Source organism: Phoca vitulina, unplaced genomic scaffold (assembly GCF_004348235.1).
Source record: "Phoca vitulina isolate PV1807 unplaced genomic scaffold, GSC_HSeal_1.0 scaffold3, whole genome shotgun sequence".
Taxonomy (NCBI): domain Eukaryota; kingdom Metazoa; phylum Chordata; class Mammalia; order Carnivora; family Phocidae; genus Phoca; species Phoca vitulina.
In genome coordinates, this window is record NW_022589706.1 from 67,055,037 (window position 1) to 67,082,383 (window position 27,347).

Consider the following 27,347-nt stretch of genomic DNA (forward strand, 5'->3'; position numbering starts at 1 on the left):
ATAAGCTTATCAGTGATTATCATTTAAGATTTTGGACTCTGGATCCTTTGAGGATTTGCTGAAAGCTTTGAAGAAGGTAGGAGTCGTGTTACCCCGAGGAGTCTAAATAGCTTCATAGACATTAGAGGAGGACTCTCCATGATTGTGGTAAAATAAGAAAAAACAAGATCACTGCACAATTCCATTTGAATAGAAATGTAAGAAGGGAGTGGGAAATGCTGTGCAACAAAAAATGACCAAACATCCCCCTCTCCTGGCTTGCACGATTGACTACCATGACTGCTCCAGTGAAACTCTAGCCTGTCCCTCTAGCTTCCTGAATAAAATTAAGATGCTCAAGAGTCAAATTGCTCCTGCTTTCTTAGAGCCCCCAATCCAGAGATTCCTTACTTTCTTTAAACCTCTCGAAAATCACCTTACCCAAATTCTGTAACAGGTTCCACCTGACTCCCTCTCTTTGAGACACTCCATAGTTTTCCAAGGTACGGTGGGCCTCCCTTGCTGCAGCAGTAAGCCCAATTTTGGCAACAGGTGTATTCCTGGTAATATATGGCTGATGAGAAGCAATAATATAATAAAATACAATATGCCATTAAGTGTACGTATAAAATTTTGTGTATATTACGACTTCGTGTTCTCATTAAAAAATGTATACACACACACTATATATGAGATAATTACATTGATACAAGAAAGACAATGGCTACACCCCGAAATGTTTAGAGTTATTATCTCTGAATGCTGGTATGCTTGTTTTCCTTTCTGCTTTTCTGTATTTCCTATTTTCCTTCAAAGATGGTGTATAGTTTAAGAACAAAGGGCGAGGGGGGAGAAGAAAAACTCCCTTCTAAGAGAATATATTATTATGAGGGAAGAACCTCATATTCAAAATGGTTGTCAGTACATAAGGTGTTCAAACTTTAGCGTGTTAAATCACCTGGGATGCGTGCTGAAAATGAAAGATTCCAGAAGCTACACTTTGGACCCCAGGTGATTCTGACCCATCAGGTCTGAGGAGCAACCTTGGGGAAAAGCAGGGTTTTTAAAAAAAATTTTTTTTGAAGATATTATTTATTTATTTGAGAAAGACAGAGAGCAGGGGAGGAGGGGGTGGGAGGGCGAGAAGCAGACTCCCCGCCAAGCCAGGAGCCCAATGTGGGGCTCAATCCCAGGACCTGGAGATCACAACCTGAGCCAAAGGCAGACGCTCAACTGACTGAGCCACCCAGGCGCCCTGGGAAAAGCAGGTTTCTAGACAAACTAGAACAGAAGGATGTACAGATTAACAGAGAAAGGAGAGGTCGTTTTAGGCTTATAGAACAGCAGCAAGCGGAGTCTTAAAGCATGAAGCTGCATGTGCTGAGGACAGTGAGCATGAGTGGTCTGGTGGTGCACAGTGGCTTTCAGTAAAATGGATTTGACCAATCTAAAGGGACTGAGGGCCCCTTTAGAGAAGAGCTGGAAACCAGGCAGGTTTGGAAAGGTAGAGTGGGTATATAAACTTCACTCAAGTTTCCAACCCACATTGCCACCATCAATTAGCAGTTCACCGGTTTCTTCAATTTATATCCACAGGTTTTTCAGAAAGCAAGTCTAACTTTTCCTTAAACATTTCCACCAGCAATTTTCATTTTTTCGACCTATTAAAACTCTTCTATCTTCCTAGGAACTCATCCTCTTATCTTTGCCTATGCTGCCAGTGAACTGAAAACCTGTCAGCCAACAAGGAAACCTAGAAAACAAAATTAAGTTTAAAAGCCTCTTACTGGGCATCGATAGGACTCAAGAATATGAAAAAAATCATGATCTTTCAATATCATGTTAACAAGTTTTTAAAAAAAGATGAAGTCTTTTCCAGTGAGTAATCTGATCTTTCACTTGGGTCCAGAAATTTTCAAGTAGAAAAGTATTTCTACTTTTAACCATATAAAAGGGATTTTTATATTAAAAATGAATACTTCAGACTTTTGTCTATAATACAAAGTAAAATAACTTTACAGCTAAGAGACTTCAAATAACAAGTTTTCATTTTAGTTCTAAATACTGTTTGCCCCCCCCACGCACACATGCGCATACTCTCCAAAAGAAAAACAAATTATATTTTAGCCAGAAAATTCCCCTCAATATTTTATGTCCCTTAAAGTAGGTGAATAGTACATGGTTTTTGTGAAACTATTTCAGCTGGCAGTAATTTTCAATTATTAAGAGAGAAATACTATTTGATATTAAATCAGTTTAATGCAAATAGAATAACAGTATCATGTCCTCATCTTAAGCTTATTGGAATAGCTAATTTGAGTAACTTAAACAAAAATCTCCAAATAAATGAGGGTCACTGATAAAGTAAATGAAACCCAAAAAGAAAGCAGTTCCTTTAAAAGAATTTACTCTACCTAGAAATTATATTACTATTATAACACTATCAAGCATAAAGCATAAACCTGAAAATGAGGCCACAAAATGTATTTGCATTGATATTATCTCAGCAGGAAAGGGAATTTGGAGCTTCACTTTCAGGTGATTTGGAGTAGCTTTAGAAAACCCACTGTCCAATGAACCAAAGGTTATGTCTGATGAACACTGTTGCAGACTTAAGGTACCCTCACAACTAGAATGCCTTTTTGGTAGGTTAATGTCAAAAATTCCATTTTAAGAAATGGCAACTTCATGCAAAAATAATCACAATATACTTTTCCCTCTTTTCCGGTCTGAGTTAAATACCTCAATTGTGATGGTGTGGCAGAGCATATTGCCTTTAAAACCAAATAGATCTGGCTCAACCCTCCATTCTGCCACCTACATTTAATAGATTCACATACTTTTTAGCTTTTGTTTCATTGTACATAAAACGGGGTAACATTGACCTCACTCATAGCACAAGCATAAGGATTAAGAGCTATCACAAGAACCTAGAAGGAAAGAGATCCTGGTGGCAGGATTCCCTAAGGAGTGAAATGTCTTCTGATTAGAGAATAAACTGCAGTGAATGGTAAGGGACAGTTAGAAAAAAACAAAATACAAATTTGTACGATAAAGGAAAAAGAATCTTTAAGATTTCACACACAGTTGAGAGGGAAGGCGAGAGGGGACCCTGAGACAGAAAAATGTTGGAGAAAGGAGAGGATGGCATAGAAGACGGAATGAAGCTGTGACCCAAAGAGAAGAGTGGATGATAAGAAGTTACCTGTGGCCACCCTGGCTCCTAATAGAACACACATTCTATTGTAAGGTCCTCCCCTGCCTCCCACTCTTGTACTTTAATATAAATTAATCTGCCACAACTAGCAACCCCTCCCCCCCAACAAAAAGGAAGAAGTCAGAGAAAATTAGCTTCTGTAAAGACACAGCTGTCTAGGGTAAAATCTCAAAGTCTACTAAATACAAGTGGCTTGTGTGAGGTGTTTTGAGGAAATCAAGGCATGTGGGCCACGTTCCAGATCTGAACTTACACAAGGTGATGAAAAGGGAACAGCTCTAAGAGATAAAGGCACCGGCAAGCTGGAGAATCAGCAGAAACAGGAAAATGATCCAAGTGGTATCTGGAAGGAAATTAAACCCCAGAGATATTGGCGGAGGGAGAAAAGAGTCGGGGTTCACTTTATTTAAATATATAAAGGACCCAGGGACGCCAGTAGGCTGGCGGGCAAGGGGAAAGCCAGGCTGCTAACATCTGCTTACATGCCACCTCCGTTGGTTAGCACTCCGTAAATGTCAGCTCTCTTCCCGTACGAGGAATGGATAATGTATCAGATACAACTGTTTTCACGCTTCTTACAACTGTGAGGGGCGGAAAGGCAAACTTTTAAAAGTGATATAAAACTAGCATAAAGTTGTACTTTACCGAAAAGAGTCAACCAAAAATGCCAAAACTGCGTGGTTGATATATCGGGGGAAGGATCGGGGAGGGGGAGATCTACCTTTAGGAAAAGCAGGTATTTGTCAAAAGCCACTTCACAGCATAACTAGGAGATCAAAGATTTTTCCATCATGCCAGATACAGCACAGCTGCGATTTTCAGGAAGGCAACTGAGCCGTTTGGGCGGGGGGAGTCAGAGGCTTACAAGGAGCATCTCTTTGCTGCAGTATTAATGCTCAGGTCAGTTCCCCTTGGAAACGTTTTTAGCAACAATATGGCCTTTGCAAATAAATGACGAATTACTGTGCTACTTTATGTTAACGAAAATGGCTAGACATTTGTGCTCAGGTCTTGGAGAAACTTTAGGCTTTTCCATTTTTCAAAGTATTACACACGCGCGCACACACACAAGACAGACAGAAAAGGCTAAATGCGTTTCCTTGGTAAACAGGTGCTGCAGGATGAAGATGCAGCCACTCCCTTCCCCTGGGAAGGCTCCGAGGGCCCCACAAGGAACCAAGTCTGGGAAGGGGGAGAAAGCATGGTTCATCGCAAAGGTTATTAATGCACAGGTGCTGGCATTCGGTCCATTTAGAATGCCAAAATAGAAACGAATGGTATCTCCACTTAAAATAAATCAAGGGACTCTTTGTCAAACTGCAGTTCCCTTATTATTACCGAGAAGCAGAAGGAGTAAAGGGGCGGCAGGAAATTCATGAGGGAGCCTCCCACAGACTCACGCGTCTCCAAGGTGCAGTCGGTGTTGCACAGGGTCCGCTTCTGTAGTAACAGTGACTTAAACCCTGGAGCAGCGCAACCAGGGTGGAAATAGTCGATACCCAGTTTGACCAACCCCTGCTGCGCCTCAGGGACCCCGGGCTTGCTCAGGTAGGTGTTGCAGAGTGTAAGCCCTAGCTCCTCTCCTGGACCCGGTCCCCAAAGGGAGCCAGCCTTCCTGCACTCGGCCAGCAGTCCCGTCCGCTCGCTCCTACCTTTGCTCCTGATCTTTGCTCCGACTGGTCCAGTCCCAGCTGGCGGGCGCTGGGAGGCGCGGGTGCGGCGGCCTCTATTTGTAAACACGCTCCACGTGCGCTCGCCCAGCCTCGTTCGCATCCCGCTCGTGGCACCTGAGGATGCGCAGCTTTCTCGGGAGCCCTCAGAGGGTGCGATTTTTATTCCACCTGAGAGTGCAGGAAGCCTCGCCCGCAGAGGCGAGCCACTGAAAGAAGGGCCAAGACAGGGTGGACTTCTACCGCCCCCTGCTGGTTGGCGAAATAGTCGGCAGGCCGGAGCAGCCAGGCCACCAGCGAAACCCACGCGGCGCCTAGAGACACTGCAGCAGCGACCCCGCCCCCTCCCGCCCCCTCCCGCCCCCTCCCGCTCTCTCCCGCCCTCTTCCGCCCTCTCCCGCCCTCTCACTGGGGACTCCGCCCCCGCGCCGCGCGCACTCGCCCGCGCAGGCCCCGCCCCCTCGCCGACACAGCGTTCCTGCGGGGGCGCGCGCGTGCACCCTAATCCCCCGCCTTCCGGCTCCGGCGGCGACGCTCGCCCCTCGCTGCCGCTGCCGCTACCGCGCCACCAGTGTCAGCTTCCCTCTAGAGACTCCATTTGCTTTCAGGGCAGTCTGGCCGCCGCGCTGTCTGGCGGAGAGCGATGCCTCCGGCCCGCTGACTGGCGTCCCCTTGGCCAAGCGCTCGCTCGCTCGCTGCGGCGGTGACACCCTGGTCGCCGGCGTCCACGGAGGAATCCGGGCTCCCTCCGCGTGAGCAAAGACGTCCCGCGCTCCGGAGCTCGCCCTGCGGGGAGAGGCCCTCGCTAACACGGCTTGTCTCTGACCTCTTAATTTCAGGAGGTAGGCAATTCAGGTCCCGCTGTCACTCCAGATAATGCCTAAAAGCATTATTTGTCGGATTTTGTCATCACACTGATAGGCGTTAATTTTCTCAATACAGTTGCAGGGTAGATATGAGTAATGCCACAGACCCTGATATTGAAAAAAAATATTTTTGGTATTTTCCTTTAGGTTTCGGAGGCACCGAGTGCTCTTAACAGCTCCCCACAGGAACTACTTCTGTTGGCCCATCGAGGATCATCTTTCACCAGGATTATTTTAACATCTTCACTGAGCCTTCCACCTCATACCCTCTACCATGAGTTCTGATTTCTACCAATGAAGTTTTTAATGCTTTCTTTAATCATATGACACCACCTCTTGTCCACCTTTTGCCTTTCCAGTTGCCAAATACATTAGGTATAAGTTTGTGTCATGTTAAAGTACAAAGTTTTCTGCTTGTCCATTTTCACCTTATTTGCACTGCTCACTTCTGTCCAGCTTGCTTTACCTCGCTTGCCTGTGATTTTCATAACCACTCACTTGAATAATCTCTAGCAGTCCTGCCTAGAAGAGGCAGTATTCCATACAGTGCACTGCCTGACAAAGACAAAGGTCAAGGGATGAGTTTTTCCATTATTTTTTTCCTATATGTCATGTTTACAAGTCCTCTCTTAAACTATTCCCTAGCACATTTCCCAAAATAGTCCCACCTGAGTCTTAGTTCCTTTAGCAAAGAATCTCACCTGTAATTATGGGAAGAATTGAATTCACAATAGGACTGTTTTAGAGTCCTTGCTGGTACGGTATTGGTTGCAATCTCCTCTAAGAGTGCGGTACAGGAAAAGACCTTAAACTAAGTGAGGAGGAAGAAAGAAGATAGGTTTAATTAAAACTAGTCCTTGTTGAAAGACCTTTGTAGGCTTTAAAACTGCAAAGTGAAGAGAGTCACATAGGCCTGGCTTGGAAATTGGCCAGCACACCACCCATCTAGGTCCAGGGGGGACAGGGAAGGGATCTTAAAAACCCATTTTCTAGGCTCATTGTATCCAAATCTAAGTTGTTAAATATCTTGTTCTAGTAATTGCTTAAAATATTAGACACTTAAAATGTTGGGGAAACGTAAGCGTGTGGTGTTGACAATTAAGGACAAGCTTGACATTATTAAGAAACTTGAGGAAGGCATCTCTTTCAAAAAGCTTTCTGTGGTGTATGGAATTGGTGAATCCACAGTTCGTGATATTAAAAAGAATAAAGAAAGGATTATAAACTATGCAAACAGTTCAGATCCTACAAGTGGGGTATCCAAACGTAAATCAATGAAGTCATCAACATATGAGGAACTGGATAGGGTTATGATAGAGTGGTTTAACCAACAGAAAACAGATGGGATTCCAGTGTCTGGAACAATTTGTGCAAAACAAGCCAAATTCTTTTTTGATGCTCTGGGGATGGAAGGTGATTTTAATGCGTCATCTGGCTGGCTAACTCGGTTTAAGCAGCGCCATGGTATTCCAAAGGCTGCTGGTAAAGGAACAAAGTTAAAAGGAGATGAAACTGCTGCCAGTGAATTTTGCGGTAACTTTCAGGAGTTCGTTGAGAGAGAGAATCTACAACCAGAGCAAATTTATGGTGCTGATCAAACTGGATTGTTCTGGAAATGTCTACCATCAAGGACATTAGCTCTTGAAACTGAGCAAAATACTTCTGGTTATAGGTCAAGCAGAGAGAGAATCATTATTATGTGTTGTGCAAATGCCACTGGTTTACACAAACTTAATCTTTGTGTTGTGGGAAAAGCAAAAAAACCCCGTGCATTCAAAGGAGCTGACCTTTCAAACCTTCCTGTCACTTATTTCAGTCAAAAAAGTGCATGGATAGAACATTCTATTTTCAGACAGTGGTTTGAAAAATACTTTGTGCCACAGGTGCAGAAGCATCTGAAGTCTCAGGGGCTTCTAGAAAAAGCAGTGCTTCTTTTGGATTTTCCCCCAGCACATCCAAATGAAGAATTATTGAGTTCAGATGATGGCAGAATAATTGTGAAATATTTGCCACCAAATGTCACAAGTCTAATTCAACCTATGAGTCAGGGAGTTCTAGCCACAGTAAAAAGATACTACCGAGCAGGACTTCTCCAGAAATACATGGGTGAGGGAATTGACCCAAAAATGTTTTGGAAGAACTTGACAGTGTTGGATGCAATTTATGAAGTATCAAGAGCTTGGAACATGGTAAAATCAAGTACCATAACCAAAGCCTGGAAAAAACTTTTCCCTAGCAATGAAGAGAATTCAGGCATGAACATTGATGAAGGAGCCATTTTAGCAGCTAACTTAGCAACGGTTTTACAGAATACAGAAGACTGTGAACACGTTGACATTGAAAATATTGATCAGTGGTTTGAATCTCGGAGTAATGATTCAAGCTGTCAGGTGCTAACTGACAGTGAAGGTGCTGAGGACCAGGCCAAGCCTGCAGAACAAAAGCATTCCAATAAGACTAGAAAAGCAGATCTGAATCCAGAGAAGCATATTAGCCATAAAGCCGCACTTGAATGGACCGAGAATTTATTGGATTACCTAGAACAACAAGATGACATGCTTCTGTCTGATAAACTGGTATTACGGAGGCTTCGAACGATAATAAGAAGAAAACAGAAGATCCAAAATAACAAAAATCATTAATAATACCCTTAAGTGTAAATCTTTGTGACTTTATCTGCAGTGGAACTTCATTATCATGTTTGAAGTGCTGTGGATTTCAAGGCTAAATGCATTTTATAAATGATTTTAGGATTAGACACCATTTTGGATTACTTAAATTACTGCTCTTTAATGTTGATTCTAGTAAGTGAGCATTGCCATGTAACTTGTTTGTTTACTGTTTCTAATCTGTATTATACTAGTTAGATCATAAGGTACCTGAGGCCAGGGATCTTGTGTCTGTTTTGTGCCTGAATCTCATTGTGTCTAGTAGACAACCATGCACAGTCTAGGCAATCAATAAATCTTACTTAAATTGAATTTTTATGAGTTTCACTGAACTTCAGTTTCCAAATGAAATATGTTGGGGGTAAATTTCCATTTCCGTGATGTTTACCTGCTGAAATTTTTAGAACTTAGCAAAAATTATGCTTGAAGTATTTCACTGTGGAAGCAGAGAAATAAAGGAAAGCAGTCTCAAGCTTAAATATGGCATTCTATACAAACAGTATTTGGGCAGTCAGCAATTCAGTTTGGCCATCTCTGAGTATAATGAAGGAAGAAGAAATATAAAATGTCTCCAGGGAAAGGGCTTGCACTTCACTTTTATTCCATCTGAGAGTAGGGAAAGTACCTTCATAGTTTGGAAAGAATGCCATCCCTATTCCAGAAAAATAGATTTCAGTTCCCAAACTATTGTAATTAGAAGAGGTAAGAGTTAATTTTATTATCTTTTATTTGGATCCTTTTTAGTATAGATATATCAATAGTTTTTCTCTATTAAGCTGTTTGATATTTATGTAACACTTAAAAGCTTACAAAGTATGTCATTAAATTTTTATAGCTTATTTTTTTGTGAGGTTACTGAGCATAAGCATACATATAATTTGTGGAACCATCCATCTCATGAATGGTGGACTGACTAAAACAGAACATGAGAAAGGCACTATGGGCAAGTTATTTAACCCATATGTAAAATAGGAGCACGTGCCTTAGAGAGTTTTTGTGAGGAGCAAATGATTTTAATATATGGATTTTAAGTAATATGGGCTTAGAACAGGACCTGGCTCAGAATAAGGACTTATTCTGACTTATTCATTGAGTGTTAGGTCCTGTTACAGAGTTGCTGAAACTATGAGTTTCAGAAGTTATGCTGAACAGATCCGGTGTGTGACTCAACTGTGATGTTGCTGCATTGGGAAAACCCTTTAAAGGGAAGTGAGATAAAAGACAAGTAACTAGCTTCAGTTGAAATACAATAATAATTTATTTCAGTGAAAACTGAAAGGTTAATCCAATTTAGAAGTCATTTCCTGACCATCTACTGCTAGGCACAGTGAGGTATGCAGGCGCATTTGAGACATCTTAGGTTGAATTACAAACGAAATGGGAATGGAATTGTAATTTCTTTGCTCCCTGGCCTGCTAATAAAATAAACAGATGTTGGCGTTGTTCATAGAAGAGAATCTATGTTACTAGTATTGGCATAATTCACTGAAGTAATAAAATACCTTTAAAGTAGATAAGATAGTAAGCAGGACATTTGAAATATTTTATCAAATTACGGTAACATAGGATCAGTGGAAAAATTCAGAGCAAAAGAAACGTGAAGGAAAACCCTGGTTATAGTAATTAAGCCCAGCCATATATATGGAGTTTTGTTGTGATTGATTTGAGATTTTAGAGCCCCTGACCATTCTTCATGAAGCTGTCATTAGAGCACAGGGTTCTGCCTTTTTGAGCTGAGGCTTTGGTTCAAGAAAAGCTGTTTCAGAAAACCACTAAAAATCCACTTTCTTTGGGAAAATTCATGTATTAACATACCTTCCTCATTTTACACAATTTCAATTATTGGATAGGCCTGAGGAAAAGAAGACTGTACACGGATGAGTCCTGAGGCTATTTTGCTTCTTGGAAACTAAGGGATTCTGAAACCTGGTAATGGTAAAGACATATTTGAATGTTGCTTTGCATTTTTCACAGAGCATTTTGCTAACAAGAACTTCTCAAATTCCCTTCAATTATGACATTAAAATGGTTTAATCCTGTGTTTTATCATAGATGCTAATATAAACTGTGCATTCTAATTCCACAATCAATTGTAATACAAAAATCCTTTCCCTCTTCCAGGTTATGTATTAATGGTATCTTCTGGGAAGATATATTGTGTTATCTTGGTAAACCACCTGCTCCTTAATGTATCCTAGTTTGAGAAGCACAGAACTAATGTGCTCTCATTTGACTTTGTGTACTTTAAATAGTCACAAATTCTGACTTGGTTACCATTTATACAAGTTCGTATTTTTTAGAGGATTTGAAAGACTAAAAATTCAGACCAAATGGAAAGTGTCAATTAAGAGTATACTTTTAAAAAAAAGTGCAGTGGGAATATTTACTGTTTCATAATTCAATCTCAGTAATACAGGGGTTGATTGGAAAACTTTGGGTGCTCTCAATATAGAAGAGTTGGCAAGGCCCAGATCAATAGCCACAGTCAATTTAAGCAGAATTATACTCTTATTGGCACTCTTATTCTGATACTCTTTTTGTTTGCACTCTAGCTTCAGGCTGAGCTGTACAGTCACTTCATTATGAATTTTCCGGATTTAGGGAGGATCATAGTGGACTAAATGGCACAGTTGATGCGAAGCAGTACACCGCTACTTAAGTCACAGGCTTGAAACACTATCCCTCCAGTGATATGGCTAGAGCCACATAAATCAAAGCCAGGACCTGCCCTCCCAAAATGGAGGTCTTCAGGAAGGCTATGTCCACTTCTTACCTGGATATTTTTGCAAAGTTGACCTTTTCCTATTTAAATATATATTTTACCTACATCCTAAGCAATGATCTCTGCAAAGTCACAAGTCTTGTGTGCCAATTGTGGTCTTTTTCTCGTTCAAATTAAGGTAAATATAAAACAATCATTTTTAACCACTTGACCATCTGAAACCTAAAATCATCTTGCATACCTCATTGGCACACTGAGAAACACTGGCTGAACAGGGTTTTGAAGGCGAACAAACTGGAATGTAAACACCAGCTTCTTCACTTTCTCCCTAGATAACCTTGGCAACTTTCTGAACCTCTCTGAACCTGTTTCTTCAAATGCAAAAGGTAGGTTATATAGACACACTCCAAGCTTTTACAAACACCAACTATTAGGCAACCCTGTGGCTGTTGACTGTGAACCCTGGTCTTCAGGGTTGGCCCAGAGAATGAGTCACAGCTCTTCTTTCACAGTGACTGTCCAGACCTCTAGGGGGCCTGGGCACCCCTCATCACTGGGAATGCTGGCTGGGGTGTCTGCATGACTTAGATGGCAGTGCTGAGCCCCCCAGGCTCATAGGACTACAGTGTGTGCTGTCCATCACAGGAGCCCATTAGTAAAAACCAAAAAACACAGGTGGGGCCTGCTCCAGCTGCAGTCTCAGATAACAGGGCTCAAAGAGAAATGGGTTCTTCCAAGCAGCTGAAGGCATACTTGCGAGATGATAAGCTTGTGAGCTAAAAGAAGAAATGCAAACTGCCTGTGCAAATTCAGTGGGGGAAGTGAGGGTAGATTTGGACCAGTCACGAAGCAGCGTGAGCAGTACTAGCAGCAGCACCAACAGCACTGTCTCCCTCCAACTGATGAGTCCAGGGGTCCCTGGGTCTGGTTTGCCGTGCAACGTCCCAGTTTACACTAGTTCCCCCCAGGGTAAGTGTTATAGTGCCCTCTTTACTCTCAAGTGTCCCAATGTAAAAGAGAAATTAGATGGTTTCCCCACCAATGACCAGAGAAAGGAGTTGATCTGCCCAGAGTCACACAGTGACCAGGAAGGGAGTAGAAGTTACTCCTCTCAGCTCCAGACAATGTGGCCTGGTGGCCAAGGATATGGGCTCCCTCTAGACAATGAGCCTCCAAGAGCTGGATTGTAATCTCTGTTCTACTTCGTCCTGGATTCCAGCACAGCGCCTGCCTCCTTGACACAGGTGGGAAATCTCTTATTGAAGTTCTGTCTCTCCTGGAGGACAAAGAGTGTCCCCAGTTCATGGGTTGAGTGTCTGCTCTGTGCCAGGCACAATGCTGAGTGTTATACAAATCAACATATATTTCGTGATCCTCAACACCAATCCTGTGAAGTGTAATACTTCACCTGTTTCACAGGGAGCCTCCAAAGGGAGGTCGCAGGGACCCAACCAAACATTCCGGTCTGAGGCAAGGTCAGAAATCTCAGCCCTTGAGGGAAGCTGTGGTCCTCTGTTCCCTCTTGGGCTGCAGGAATCTATGAGGTACTCAGCCAAAGCCTTTCTTAAAACCACTTTAGCATCCAGAAATGTGTTGGGTATGTGTAATTCCAGAGAAAGCTTCCACCAGTATTATTCCTCAGGTGGTTGAGTATCATTGTAAATCCATCAGGCTCAGAAAATCCTTGAATGAAGCTCCACACAACTGACGGTGCGGTCATCATGAGGGCATCTTTTTAATTCCCTTCGGATCAAAAGATCAGGCCTGGGGATGGAGGGTGGATCCTGCCATGTCTCTGCATGTCGACACTGTGGCCACCATCCTTTCTGCATAGAAATCACTCAGGGGGTGCTGGAGCCCATCAATATTGGCAGCTCCTCACTGTTTCTCCTTGTTCCCGTCATGCCAAGCCCACCTAGCTTTCACGCTCATGTCAAGAACGTACTTGTTTAGTATAATTTGGAAAGCCAGAAACAAAAGGTATTATAAATGCATAATAAAGTGTGTAAGAAATACTGTTTTCCACATTTGTACTCAACGTAAAAATGGATATGAACATATTTAGTGTAGTTCCTTTGTGGAACTTTAGGTGTGATATGTGAATATCCCTACACCTTTGGACATAGACCAGAATAAAAATCTCATGGAGATTTTTATTTTCATAGTGACACTGTAATGAGATTATCAGCTATTACCACTATAGCTAATTAAATCACTGAAGGATATATTAGAGTTACTGCACATATATTAAAGAAATCCATGAGATTTTGGAACACTTAACTTTTTTTTAAGTTAGAAGAGAAAAACTGACTGTAAAGTAGCCTCATTAACCTATGAAGTGACCTCTACAAAAGTGCTTTTATTCTCATGGGGAATCTTAACAGCTGAACTCTTAACCAAATCACATCTAATTTCTTCTAAGACTAACAAAAATGATACCTAATTCTTTCTTCCATTTCAGAATATGTTGATCTTCTGGAGCTTATTTACAAAGAAAACGCAATTACCTATGAGCCTAAAAAAAGACAAAATAAACTTAAGGCAAATAGTTTTTCTCATTTACCAAAGCAATTTTTTTGTCATAAAGTTTTATTTATTTATTTATTTATTTTTTAAAGATTATTTATTTGAGAGAACGAGCAGGAGAGGGAGAGAGAATCTTTTATTTTTTTTATTTTTTTTTAAAGATTTTATTTATTTATTTGAGAGAGAATAAGAGAGAGAGAGTACATGAGAGGGGGGAGAGTCAGAGGGAGAAGCAGACTCCCTGCTGAGCAGGGAGCCCGACGCAGGACTTGATCCTGGGACTCCAGGATCATGACCTGAGCCAAAGGCAGTCGCTTAACCAACTGAGCCACCCAGGCGCCCCTGTCATAAAGTTTTAAAGATACCTTTTTCTTAATGAGAAATGTCTGACGTTATGCACATAAACTTAGTGTGTTAATTTAAGATGGTAGCCTAGATGGTTTATTTAGTTCCTTTTTGGCTTTAAAAAATCTGCTTCAAAGTTTAATTCAGTAGGAACTTCGATAATCTATGTGATTTAATACGAACTAATATACTTTAAGCTATTTCAAAATAATCACAACACAAAGCTGACTCACAAAGATGGTTGTATTTTTTAAATAATTGTAATTGTGGGACAAGGAGTAGGGTAGTATTTCCATTTTCTGTTAATCTGCTTTTTGGGGCCATTTGCAGATTGACTTTAACATTTGGGGGAGTTTGTGTCTCCTCAGTGGATTAATAAGCTATTTCACCTATAGCACATAAAATATCTAATTCTTTTCTGTAAAAACTAGAGAATGCAAGGGTTTTTCCTGCACTGTACAAATCTTCAGTACTATAAATAGGCTCATATCAGTTAAATAGGCACATATATAATAAATTCATATTTACCATGAGAAAAACTATATTTCATTGATGCTAAGATACACATTTTATTGTTTATGAAATTGGGATACTTCTTTTTTTTAAAGATTTATTTATTTATTTGGGGGGAGGGGCAGAGGGAGAGAGAGGCTTAAGTAGACTCGGCACCCAGCATGGAGCCCGATGCAGGGTTCCATCTCACAACCCCGAGATCACAGCCTGAGCTGAAACTAAGAGTTGGAAGCTTAACCCCCTCTGCTACCCAGGTGCCTCCAAATTGGGATACTTCTTACAATCAATAGCATCTTATAATTATAGTTGACAGCATTTTTTTCTTTTTTAATGATATATAAAATATTGTTTAGATTCCATGAAATATGATTAAAAACTTTTTGTGTTAATTTTGCCTTCCTTTTGAAAATAAAATAATGGTGTACATACAAATTTTCCAGTTAGTAAATTTATATTTATAAAAACATAATTATAGGGTGCCTGGGTGGCTCAGTTGGTTAAGCGTCTGCCTTCGGCTCAGTTCATGATCCCAGGGTCCTGGGATTGAGTCCCACATCAGGCTCCTTGCTGAGCAAGAAGCCTGCTTCTCCCTCTGCCTGCCTGTCCCCCCACTTGTGCTCTCTCTCTCTCTCTGACAAATAAATAAAATCTTTAAAAAAATACAAATAAAAAATAAAAATAAAAGCATAATTATATATTACATGTGAATATGCAAAAGTTAGATATTAAAAAGATAATCTAGCTTCAGAAGTCTTATTTCATAATACTATCAATTGCTCACACACACTTATGTTTCACTGATTTAGGGAATTACAGAATGTTTTTAAAAGGCATGTGGCTTTGTTTTATTTAAATATGTAGGATAAATTGTAGAACTATCAAAGTGTAGCTAAGTAGTGGTTTTATTGGCCCTACTAATGATATATTCTAATGATTCATATGTGACTTAATCTTTATAAGAGGTTTCCAGATTGTTGAAGAATAGCATGTTTTTCTTGTTTATTTGGTCTATCCATATAACATACATAATAGGTTTTTAAAAAATAATTTATTCAGATTTCCTTAGTTTTCTTTTTTTTTTTTTAAGTGAGCTCTACACCCAATGTGGGGCTTGAACTCATGACCGTGAGATCAACAGTCACATTCTCTACAGACTGAGCCAGCCAGGCACCCCAAGATTTCCTTAGTTTTAACCTAATGTCCTTTTTCTGTTGCAGGATCCTATCCAGGAAACCACATTACTTTTGGTTTTAATATCTCCTTAAGCTCTTCTTGGTTGTAACAGTTGCTTAAAATTTACTTGTTTTTGATGACCTTGACAGTTTTGAGGAGTACTGGTTAGTTATTTTGTAGGATGTCCCTGTATAATAATTCTTGTTGTTGTTCTTTGTGCATTCCTTGCCTACTCTAACACAAAGCGGATTATGAAAGTGCCATGATTAAAGATACATTATAAGAAATAAAAGTATGAGGGGTGCCTGGGTGGCTCAGTCGGTTAAGTGTCTGCCTTCAGCTCAGGTCATGGTCTCAGGGTCCTGGGATCGAACTCCACGTCAGGTTCCCTGCTCAATGGGGACTCTGCTTCTCTCTCTGCCTTTCCCCCCTACTCATGCTCTCTCTCTCTCAAATAAAAATCTTGAAAAAAAAAAAAAGAAAGAAAGAAAAGTATAAGAGAGAGAGGTAAACTTTGTTGAGGATCTGGGAAGGCCTCTCATTACAAGTAGAATATAAACTTGCCCTTGAAGAAATTAGTTGTCTTTATGGTGGGATAGGGAGAATGAATATGAGCAATGCAGGTCATATTCTAGTAACAAACTGATATGATTTCAACTTGTTTATCAAAGGTGTAATTAGAACTAACAGTGTAAAGTTTGGTAGCTGGCTGAGGATTTTTTTTTTCCCTCCTGACACCGACTGGGTGTTTTATTATTCTGATATTAACTATCCAGAGGTAAACTCTACAGGTTTAAAGGCTCCATTCCACAAGACTGTCCTCACTTTTGATGCTAGTTGTAGGTATTAGGTCCCTACTAAGGTTACCCACTTCTGTCTGGCTTGGTTACAAAGCTGGGGTTTTCCACACCCATACCATTACTATTATAGTTTATTATAAAAGATATAGATGCACAGCCAGATGTAGGGATACATAGGGTGAGGTCCACCAGAGTCCTGAGCACAGGAGCCTCTTTCCCTGTGGAGTTTTATATGCCAGACTCCTGGCACATAGATGTGTTTGCAAATTTAGGAGCTTTCTAAACCCTCTTCTTTAAAAATTTTTATGAAGGTTTAATCATGTAGGTATGATTGACTAAATCATTGGCCATTGATGATTAACTCAATCTTCAGCCCTTCTCCCTTCCCCCGGAAGTTGGGGTGGGGCTAACGTTTCCAAGATTCTAATCAACGCAACCAGCCCCTACCCTGAAGCTATCTAGCAGCCCAACAAGAGTCATCTCATTAGAACAATTACCACAAATTTCAAGGTAGCCTTGAGGAAAAAAAATGGAGACTGAGAAGGCACACATAAGTGGAAAAGCAAAAGTGTCAATGTTTGAAGAAGAAAGAATAAAAAAGGGGGATTGAAATGCAGAGAGAATGAGCAGGTCCCTATCCTTTGAGGGAAAAGTTGGAGAATGCACCCCTCAGAGTGACTGTCATCATCTTGTTTGCCAGTGCTCTTTTTTTTTTTTAAAGATTTTATTTATTTATTTATTTGAGAGAGAGAGAGAGAGAGAAACAGCATGAGAGGGGATAGGGTCAGAGGGAGAAGCAGGCTCCCCGCCGAGCCGGGAGCCCGATGCGGGACTCGATCCCAGGACTCCGGGATCATGACCTGAGCCGAAGGCAGTCGCTTAACCAACTGAGCCACCCAGGCGCCCTGCCAGTGCTCTTAAATGACATATGTACACACAGCTGACATAAAAAGCAAGGTATTCCAGAACATTACAAGGGTTGCTGGGGAATTGTTTAACTTCCTATTGCTAGATTTCCCTACTCCAGTTAAGCCAATTTATTCTCATCTTGGGCCCTATCTGACACTCTGAACCTAGATTTAGTTCTAAAATGCCCTCCTTAAGCAGCTTCTTTTGGTCCTTTTTGCTGCTATTTCTGTAAATGTACTCTTACCCTCTTTTGTGGCTGGCAGTTGTCTTTTCTTCTTTCCTCTTGCTACTCATCATTGGATCATTCATTTGTTTCACTAATACTTTTTTGAACAATGTACCCTAACAAATTTAAGCTCCAGGACAGCAGGGACCTTAAGTGTCTTGGCAATTTTTGTATATCTAGTTCCTGAATAGTCCTGGCACAAATGTCAATAAACATTGGTTGACAAAATGAATCAGTATTATATTGAGCACTCCATACATGATGAAGATAAAAGTTCTGATTCTCAAGGATTTTACAATAAAAGAGTAGGAAAACATAATTTATTCAAATAATTACAGTAAAGAATTGTTTAATGAAAGTCAGAGAGGAGAAAATCTCCCATAAAGTTGGGATCAGAGAAGACTACATCTTCAGTGAAAGGGAAATGGAAATGACCTTACAAGGAGGGTCAGTAAGAAAACTTTCCTGTCTTGACCTTGGCATTGGGTGGGAGGAATCGAAACATTTTTCCCGAGAATTTGTAAATACAAGCCTGACTTCAAAGGTTTGCAATATGAATTTACTCTATCTGTGTGGTCCCCAGATGATCAAACTGAGGGTTTAATTTAAGGTGGCTGTGTTTGCAGGACATTGGTAGGAGTAACACAAATCCTCTCTGAAGGAATACAACTTCAACACAGGCCTCCAAAAATTTCGATGGATAAAGTTCCAAAGATCAACAGCTCACAGAGAACAAGAGTTCACAAGGCACCAGGTGTAAGAGTCAGCAGAAACAACTGAGAACAGTACCAGACCACACTCAGACCCTATCTACTGGAATTGTTAGGTATAAAAGGCAAACATAGCAAAGTTTAGTTTGTATGGCGAGACTTCAAACTGTGAGCAAGGAATAGGAGACTTAAAAAATAAAAGATCAAGCAGATTTGAAAAGGAATTCAATGGAAGTTCGAAAATAAACTATAGCTTTCAATATAGTAATTATAACTGAGTTTCTGTGACCCTTGTCAGAGCAGGGTCATTTGAGCAGGGTCAATTGTGCTTATGTTTTTTGTGCTTTTCTGTATGTGTGTGATATTTTACAATTTTAAAATATTAAATAGAAGATAACGAGTGATGAAAAAATAAGAAAGGTGAGTATAGACTATTTCTAGTACCTTCCAGCGGTGACAAAACCGTGATGGTGGTGCAGAAAGAGAGGGACTCCCTTCCTCCATCACTGTGTCTCATTACTCCCAGATACCAATTCTACCTCCTTCTCTTTGACTAATGGAAAAGTGGGAAATGGCAGAAAGGGAGGGAGAGTGGGAAGCTGAGGGAGGGGAAAAAAAGAATAGGAATAAGAACAAAAGGCAAAGTGAAGGAGGAAAGGAGGGAAAACCCATATGACTATAATGAGGGATCCCCTGCTCCCTGATAGACTTTGTGGCAATGGAGAAAAATACAATGGGGGAGAGAAATGGGGACCATGTGAAGCACATCCTAAATCAATCAATTTGAAAATTAACATTATATTAAGATTTAACTTTTTCACTGTCAATCTTTAATTACACTTAAAAATTCAACATTAACCTTATCCTCTAGAGGAACTGGATTTGAACCTAGCCAAAAGTGACAAGCTCCATTCTGCGAACATTGAAACATCGCTGCCTCTTAAAAATAAAAAGTATAAAGTAGGACATTCAGTTGTCAGCTTGAATTACTTTTCCTTTTTTTACAAATGTAGTTAAATCCTCTCAGAGATCCAGTCCTAGGACAAGGGGAAGGACATGAAGCCCACTATTGGAGTTCAGAGATCTACGGAAACATAATTCATCTTCTTGATTTTGTGTCACTAGGGTTAAACATCTATTCTATCCAACTCCTTTGAATGTAGTTCAAAGTCAGGTAATATTAAAAAAGCACAGGGGCGCCCAGGTGGCTCAGTCGTTAAGTGTCTGCCTTCGGCTCAGGTCATGATCCCAGGGTCCTGGGATCGAGCCCCGCATCGGGCTCCCTGATCAGCGGGAAGCCTGCTTCTCCCTCTCCCACTCCCCCTGCTTGTGTTCCCTCTCTCGCTGTCTCTCTCTCTGTCAAATAAATAAATAAAATCTTAAAAAAAAAAAGCACAATATAACTTTCAGAATAATGTAAAACAGGTATGTTCATTTTAGCTCTTTGCAAAACGGCAAGTCAAAGCATATTTTATTTCAAATAAAAAAATAATAGCATAATTACGTAATTAGAAGCAATATTTCTCAATTCTAGTGATTGTTCTCTCATCTTATTTTACAAAGTACCTTAGAATGACCATTACATTTCCTCCACATTATGCTTCTGCTTGAAAAGTAGCCTGACATTGGGGTGTTGTATTCATTTTGACTCATTGTAATGCATATGTTATAATCCAACCTATACTGGTTTAAAAGGAGGAATGTGAAAGTTCATTGGCCACTAGACTCTGCAGTGCAGTGCAGAGGGAAACCTGGCTTTAGGTGTGGCTTCATTGAGGATCTAGCTATGTTCTTAGGGTCCATCTATGGGGTTGGCATTCCCTGTAAGGCAACCTCAACCCCAAGCTGGCTCCTCTCATCACATAAGAGTATTGTTGAGCCCCAAGACCCATGTTCTTCTCATACCATCACATCCACCTCCAACAAATGTCTCCTCATCCCTTCTTGGCTCTGATCACTAATGTGTGCCACTAGGCCGTAGCTATGGACAAGGGGATGAATCTGACTGCCTGGCTTAACTGAACCAGGGCCCACAGCTCTCAGGGTTAGGGCAGGGAATTGTCCCTTCTAAGCAGCATTGCTGAGAATGGGAGAGGAGTGGTTTTCAAATAAAGCTGGAAGTACCATTACCTCATATTTTAGTAGGAGGAATGGATGCTTGGTGGCAAAAAAAAACGGTTTGGGCAAATACTGGTCAAAGTTGGCTCTGGAAAAAATATTGAAGAGGTAAAATTTGGTATTTTTGCTCATTTTGAGATCTTCTATTTTCAGTTAATATTTTACTGATGCATAGCCTAAGATTTCTAAAGTAAGGGTCATTGTTATATATATTTGGCTTCAATCTACAATGGCTTATATATTGTCAATCAGTTAAAATCAATGAGCATCAGGGATTGGGTTCTCACTTTGACTTGTCGGTTTGTATTGACTCTGAAATTTTAGAAGAAAATAGCATTTCTTTAATGTTAAAATAGAATAATATTGATGAAAATAAAATGTTACTCAATAGAAAAAGATTTCATTATTCATCAATTATTATAGATTTATACTACATTTTCATACTCATTCCTATCCCATAAAATAGAAAATAGATGTTTAAAGTCTAATGTCACTGACCAGAATTATATTTTTATATGAACCAGTTTAAAAGATGATAACTATAATAAAAGTATATAAGCATATTTTACTTGTTTGTGTATTTTGATCAAGACACAATGGCCAATTTCTCTGTTCCCTTTGCCACTCTCTTCTTATTTATTTAGCAATTATTAAGCAACTTCTACATCCCAGGCACTGTTTTAGATGTTGGAAATATAAAATTAATGCTTTTTTATATCAGCCACAATGGAAACCCAATCACACACTCACAATAAAATATTGTCTTGATGGATTATAATTAGAGAGGAACCATATATATGTAAATGAATATAAAATTATTATTATTGCCAGTGTAGCAAGGATAATATTCTGGCTTCCAGGAGGAAGAACTAATTTTATTTAGATGTGTGAAATCTCAATCTGAAAGAAAAGTTTCTCTGTTTGGAACTAGAGTTGTGCTCAAGGTTTTCTCCATCACCATCATTTACTCCTAATGGAAACTGCTCAAACCATTAGTAGGTAGAAAGAGGATATGGAGCATCTAAACAGGGTTTTCCTAAAATATGGAACAGGTTTGTAATTTAAGGAAAAAAGAATTCTAACCCTGCTATTATTTATTATTCAAGCTTAACCACTAAAATAAAAATTCACACATGTGAAACTATCTTATATTAATACAAATGAGAAGGCAAATATATAGTTCTTTTGGTTAATCTACTTTTTTCCCCTGGGATATTTGAGGTCACAAAACCAGGGCCTGGGAAAATCAGATTTTAATGAAATTCCTACAAAAAGATGTCTAGAAGCCTTGTTACTTCAGATGTAGCAAAACAACATCTGATTGGCAAGGGGCCACTTTGGGTTTTCTCCTGCTTGGCCAAAATCCTAAAATTAGTTTTCATAATGTTCTGTCCCCATATAATCCTTGTGCTGTAGAGAGGCAGAATTGTGAGGTGGGCTGACTGGATTCTGACTGCCTGGGTTAGAATTCTTGCTCTGCCGTATGCTAGGTGTGTGGTCTTTCTTTCCATTTCTGTTTCCTCATCTATATGATGAGGATAGTAACAGGACCTACCTCCTAAGACTTGTGTGAGGATTATGTGATTTAATATATGTAAAGTGCTTAGCATGCCTGGCACACAGTAAATAGTATGTGATTGGTTAAATACACACCATACACACACACACAGAGTAAATTCTCACATGTTGAATAGTCAAACCGGAATTATGATTTTATATTTCCCTTATATAACTATAAAGGAATATTTTATTATTTGACTTAGCTTATTCATTGAGGACTAAGGAGGATTATGTCTAATCCTTCAAGTTTTCACATATACATACACATGAACTTTCTCTTTGACTTAAGATGTCTATCAGAAGTATTATGAGTACTTGTATTAGTGGTATCTTATAATTCATATTTGTGTGTGTTCCTCAAGTTCACAATAGGTATAAAAATTCACAAGTAGCATGAAAATAAAGGGGAATAAAAGGTCTCATTTCTGCTTACAGCTTCACAGTGGTGTTCATTTTTCATTTCTAAACACATATTGGCAAAGGGAATATAAAGACTAGAAGGAAGCTTTTCCACCTGGCTTCAAAGAACAGCCATAGCATACTTAGGGAATTCAGGAATGAATGCAGGAAAAATGTTATGAGACATCTGGGACTCTTGTTCTTCATCATTTGAGAAATATGTGGTGTTTCTTAACCGGGGCAGTACTGTGTTCCTAGAAGGCGTTCAAGAATGTGCAGATACCTTAAACTTACACAATGTTATTTGTCAATCATATCTCAATAAATCTGGAGGAGAAAAGGAATGGTCAGGTGCTACCAGCATTTAATGGGCTTGGAAAAGGAATGCTAAATGCAAAGGGGGGAGAGTCCTGCAGAATGAAAAACTGAGACGCTCAAAATGCCAAGAGCACCTGGTCTCCCTGCATTGATGATCACAAAGAATGCTGTAAGACAAACAGCTGGCCTGGAACAGAGAAAACCTATGCTGTGGACTTGCTTTAACCCCCAACCAGCCATATGACCTTGAGGGAGTCCTGGAATCGCTCTGGATTTCAGTTCGCTCACTTATAAACATAATGGTAGAATTTAAGAAACAAAACAGATGAACATAGGGGAAGGGAGGAAAAATAAAATAAGATAAAAACAAAGAGGGAGACAAATGATAAGAGACTCTTAACTCTAGGAAACAAACTGAGGGTTGCTGGAGAGGAGGTGGGTGGGGGGGATGGGGTAAATGGGTGAGGGGCATTAAGGAGGGCACTTGATGTGATGAGCACTGGGTGTTCTATGCAAGTGATGAATCACTGAACTCTACCTCTGAAACTAATAACACACTGTATGTTAACTAACTTGAATTTAAATAAAATCTGTTAAAAAATCCCATAATGTTAGAAGTCCCTTTCATCATTCTTGTTGACTTGAAAGTCTAAAGATAGTTACTCTGCTTTTTTGTTTAACAATAACTTAACTTTTCAGCAATATCTTCTCCAGGTGACATAGTGACATGATAATCCATTTGAAGCCAGAGCTGTGCACAAATATTGTTCTGCAAATATTCCATTAAGTCTTTAAGAAAAATATTTCATTTCCATTGGAGTAAAAAAGTTGAACACACTTGAATTCAATTTTTAATATGAAATTATTATTCTCTAATTTAATAGATCTGTACTATATTTCAATTTATTCTTATTCAAGGCCACTATAGAAAGCTGCCTCTAAAAAGTGAGAGTATATAAAAATTCAATTATAACTAATATTATATTTCTTCTTTTCAGAAATAAGTATTAAGTAATGCACATGATAAGAAAAGGCCTATTTGACCAACAAAGCTAAAGATCTCCCTTACAGAGACAATTTATCAGCAAACTCTGACTATATTTAGAGTTGGTCAATTTTAGTGTTTGTGTCTTGAATCTAATAAAAACTGTAACTCACCCAAAATTATAATATTAAATTTGTACCTTCTAATAAAGGGTTAACTGATGCATAGCATATTTTTTACATTTACGTAGTGAGCACCTAAAATTTAGTTCTTTCATTTTTATTATATAACTATTTTTATTATACGACTAGACTCTTATTCTATATAAAGTACACATTTATTAAATATTGATGTTAAAGTATTGACAAAGAAATCCAGTACCATATACTCTACTTTTGCTTTGCTAAAACCCAAGGATAAAAAGTTCCCCACATAACATTTTTCCTCTTAAGAAAAGAAGTTTGTTGTCAATATTATGGAAGCCCCGGTGTGAAAATGAGGCTAATGTATGTTCCTGAGACCAGGGGAGACCACTTTCCTTGTGAAAATATTTTATCCATTTTGAGTCAGGAGAGGTGCTGTTTAATTGTGCTCTGCACATGGGCATTCAGTCGATTCTGACTGACGCACTGGTCTGCCCTAGCTTTGCAGTTTCTTTTTGTGACCCAGAGTAAAACGCATAAAAGCCATTACTGGATAGTACTGGCAAACTGCAGCTCCAAAATAGATTTAAAAAAAAAAAAAAATCCCTAAATCTTTAAGCTCCTGATTGGAACAACAACAACAATGACAACAACAAAGTAAGTTTTTGTGGCAAATGAACTAAAATAAATAAAATCAGTTCTTCACCCTCCAACAGCCTTTTTTATCCATGTTATTGTTTAACTATACCCTTATTATAAGAGATAAAAGGACACATGGGAGGGTTGTTTGTGTTGTTTACTTTGTAGGAAAATAAATTACTTTTTATTTGAAAAAAAGTCTCTTCTTTATAAATCTTTAAAACTCTAACTTCTAAATAATTATTTATGTCATATCAAGTTCTTACTAACTGACAATATCAGTCATATCCTTGGCTGGAAAGGCTAAATGATAATTTTTAAATCTTTTCTCAGGAAACATGAAAAATATATTCTAGTAGGATGTAGCTATCTCAGCTTTTAAAGTACTTTTTATGACAGATATGAACACATGGCCATTCACTCATGTTATGAACTGAATTGATTTTGAAAAGTTAAAAATTCTAGACTTTAAAAATAGTTAATTTTTCCCATTAAAAATGATTGTGTGCTTATTATGAATTTTGGATAATAATAAAGGTAAAAATTAAGAAAAATAAATAACACAGCCTCTTTTTTTTCTTTTTTCTTTTAGAGAGAGAGAGCATGTGCACATGCACGAACAGTGAGGGTGGGGGTAGAGGGGGAGGGAAAGAGAGTATCTTTTTTTTTTTTTTTTAAGACTTTATTTATTTATTTGACAGAGAGAGACACAGTGAGAGAGGGAACACAAGCAGGGGGAGTGGGAGAGGGAGAAGCAGGCTTCCCGCTGATCAGGGAACCCGATGCGGGGCTCGATCCCAGGTCCCTGGGATCATGACCTGAGCTGAAGGCAGATGCTTAACGACTGAGCCACCCAGGCGCCCCTACATACATACGTCTGATGTTACATTAGATACATTACATGTTAATTAAATACATTAATGTTTTTAAATTAAATTGTATTCATGCAGATTAATTAAATTAACATATATTTATGCAAAGTAAAACATAGCCAGTTTTAAAATCAAAGAGTACTATAAGATTTATAACAGTAATCCCCTCCCTTTCTTATCCCTGGGCCTCTATCCCCAAATTCAACAATTATTTTCAACATTTTTAGGTGGATTCCAATATTGTCTCCACATCCAAAGGTGCCCACATCCTAATCCCCAGAACCTGTGAATATGTTACCTTCATGATAAAAGGGATTTTGCTTGTGTGATCAAATTAAGCCCTCTTGAGATGGGAAAACTTCCCTGGGTTATCTGGGTGGGCCCAAAAATGTAATAACAAGGATCCTTCTATGAAGGAGGCAGAAGGATCGGAATCGGTAGTAGGAAGTATAATGATAGAAGTATAACGATAGAGGTTGGAGTGATGCAAGGAAGTCCAGTTACAGTCCATCTGAGCACCTAGCAAACAGCCAACATCCTCTGCCAGCCAAGCGAGTGAGCTGTCTTAGACTTTAGCACCCATGAGCCAAATAATGCAGGTGGCCTCTAGATAGTGAAGAAGATAAGGAAATGGAGTCTCCCTGCACAGCCTCCAGAAGAAACCAGTCCTGCAGACACTTTGACTTTCCCCCAGTCTAATTGATTTTGGATTTCTACAATAACTATAAGATAATACATTTGTGTTGTTTTAAGCTGCTAAGTTTGTGATAATTTGTTATAGCAGCCAGTTACTTTTTCATAGAACCCTGTTATTTTTTTTCCAATGTGCAGATTACTTTCTCATTTCTCTGAAAATATGATTTTTATAAATTAGGTTTTCTCTTGTTCATTGTCTCTGAGTTTTGGGGGTCCTCTTTTCTAGTTTGTTTTTCTCATGCCATTGTTTTATTATCTTTGGATAATTATTTATATTTAACAGTGAAACCCTAAAAAGCTGCGAGGAAGCATTGTCTAAGTGAACAGATTTATCCCTAGGAGAATTCGGTATGTAGAGGGTAATTGATGGCTATTTCACCAAAAGCTCCCTGTTTCTGTTCCTGTTGCTTCATAATAAGTTACGCTAAAGTTTTGCGGCTTAAAGTAATTATTTTCTTTTGCTTAATGCTTTTGTGGGTCAAGAACTCAAGAGGTTCGGCTGGGCAGTTGTCAGTTGGGTTGTCTCACACATTTGCAGTCAGATGTCAGTTGGGATTGTAGTTATAACCAGACTCATCAGGGCTATAGTCTAAGATAGGTCATTCACTTGGCTGGCGATTGATGCTGGCTGTTGGCTGCATGCTCAGATGGATAATCAGCTGGATTGTTTACATGTGGCCTCTAGAATATAGCAGTCTCAGGTAGTCAAACTTCTTACATGGTGATATGTTTCCTTGGATCCCAGAGCAAGCAACACAAGAGAACAAGGCGGATGCTTCTTGATCTTTTCTGACCAACCTGCAGCAGTCACATAGTGTTATTCCTCTTCATTCTATAGGTTGAAGCAGTCATATGGCTACCCAAATTTAGGGGGCCTGGAGGTAGACCCCCATCATTCAATTGGAGAAGCATACAGATTTTGGAGATCAATTATTTATTCTGTCCCATCAATCTATTTGTCTATCGTGACACCAACACATTAGCTTTGCTATAAATCTTGAAATCAGGTGGTTCTAGTTCCCTAAGTTTGCTATTTTTCAAAGTTGATTTGGCTGTTGTAGGTCCTTTGTATTTTCATAGGAATTTTAGAATCAGTTTGCAAACTTCTAAAAAAGGCAGGGAGGGGGAGATTTTGATTCTGATTGCATCAAATCTATAGACCAGCTTGGGGAGAATTGACATCTTAACAATATGAAGTCCTCTGGCCCTTGAGCATGATGTATCTCTCCATTAATTTAAGTCCTCTTTAATTTCATTCTGCAATGTTTTGTTCTTTTTCAGTGTCTAGGTGT

The 27,347-nt window shown here is 39.4% G+C and overlaps 2 protein-coding genes across 2 annotated transcripts in view; one reads left to right on the plus strand and one right to left on the minus strand.

Moving 5' to 3' along the window:
• FAM13A (family with sequence similarity 13 member A) overlaps window positions 1-27,347 on the minus strand; it is a 417,768-nt gene that overhangs the window by 362,310 nt on the left and 28,111 nt on the right. The gene's annotated exons all lie outside the window — the stretch shown is intronic.
• Window positions 5,335-10,353, plus strand: TIGD2 (tigger transposable element derived 2). The gene is made up of 2 exons (XM_032400817.1): window positions 5,335-5,708; window positions 5,880-10,353. The coding sequence occupies exon 2, from the start codon at window positions 6,797-6,799 to the stop codon at window positions 8,372-8,374; it is 1,578 nt and encodes a 525-aa protein (XP_032256708.1). The 5' UTR covers window positions 5,335-5,708; window positions 5,880-6,796; the 3' UTR covers window positions 8,375-10,353.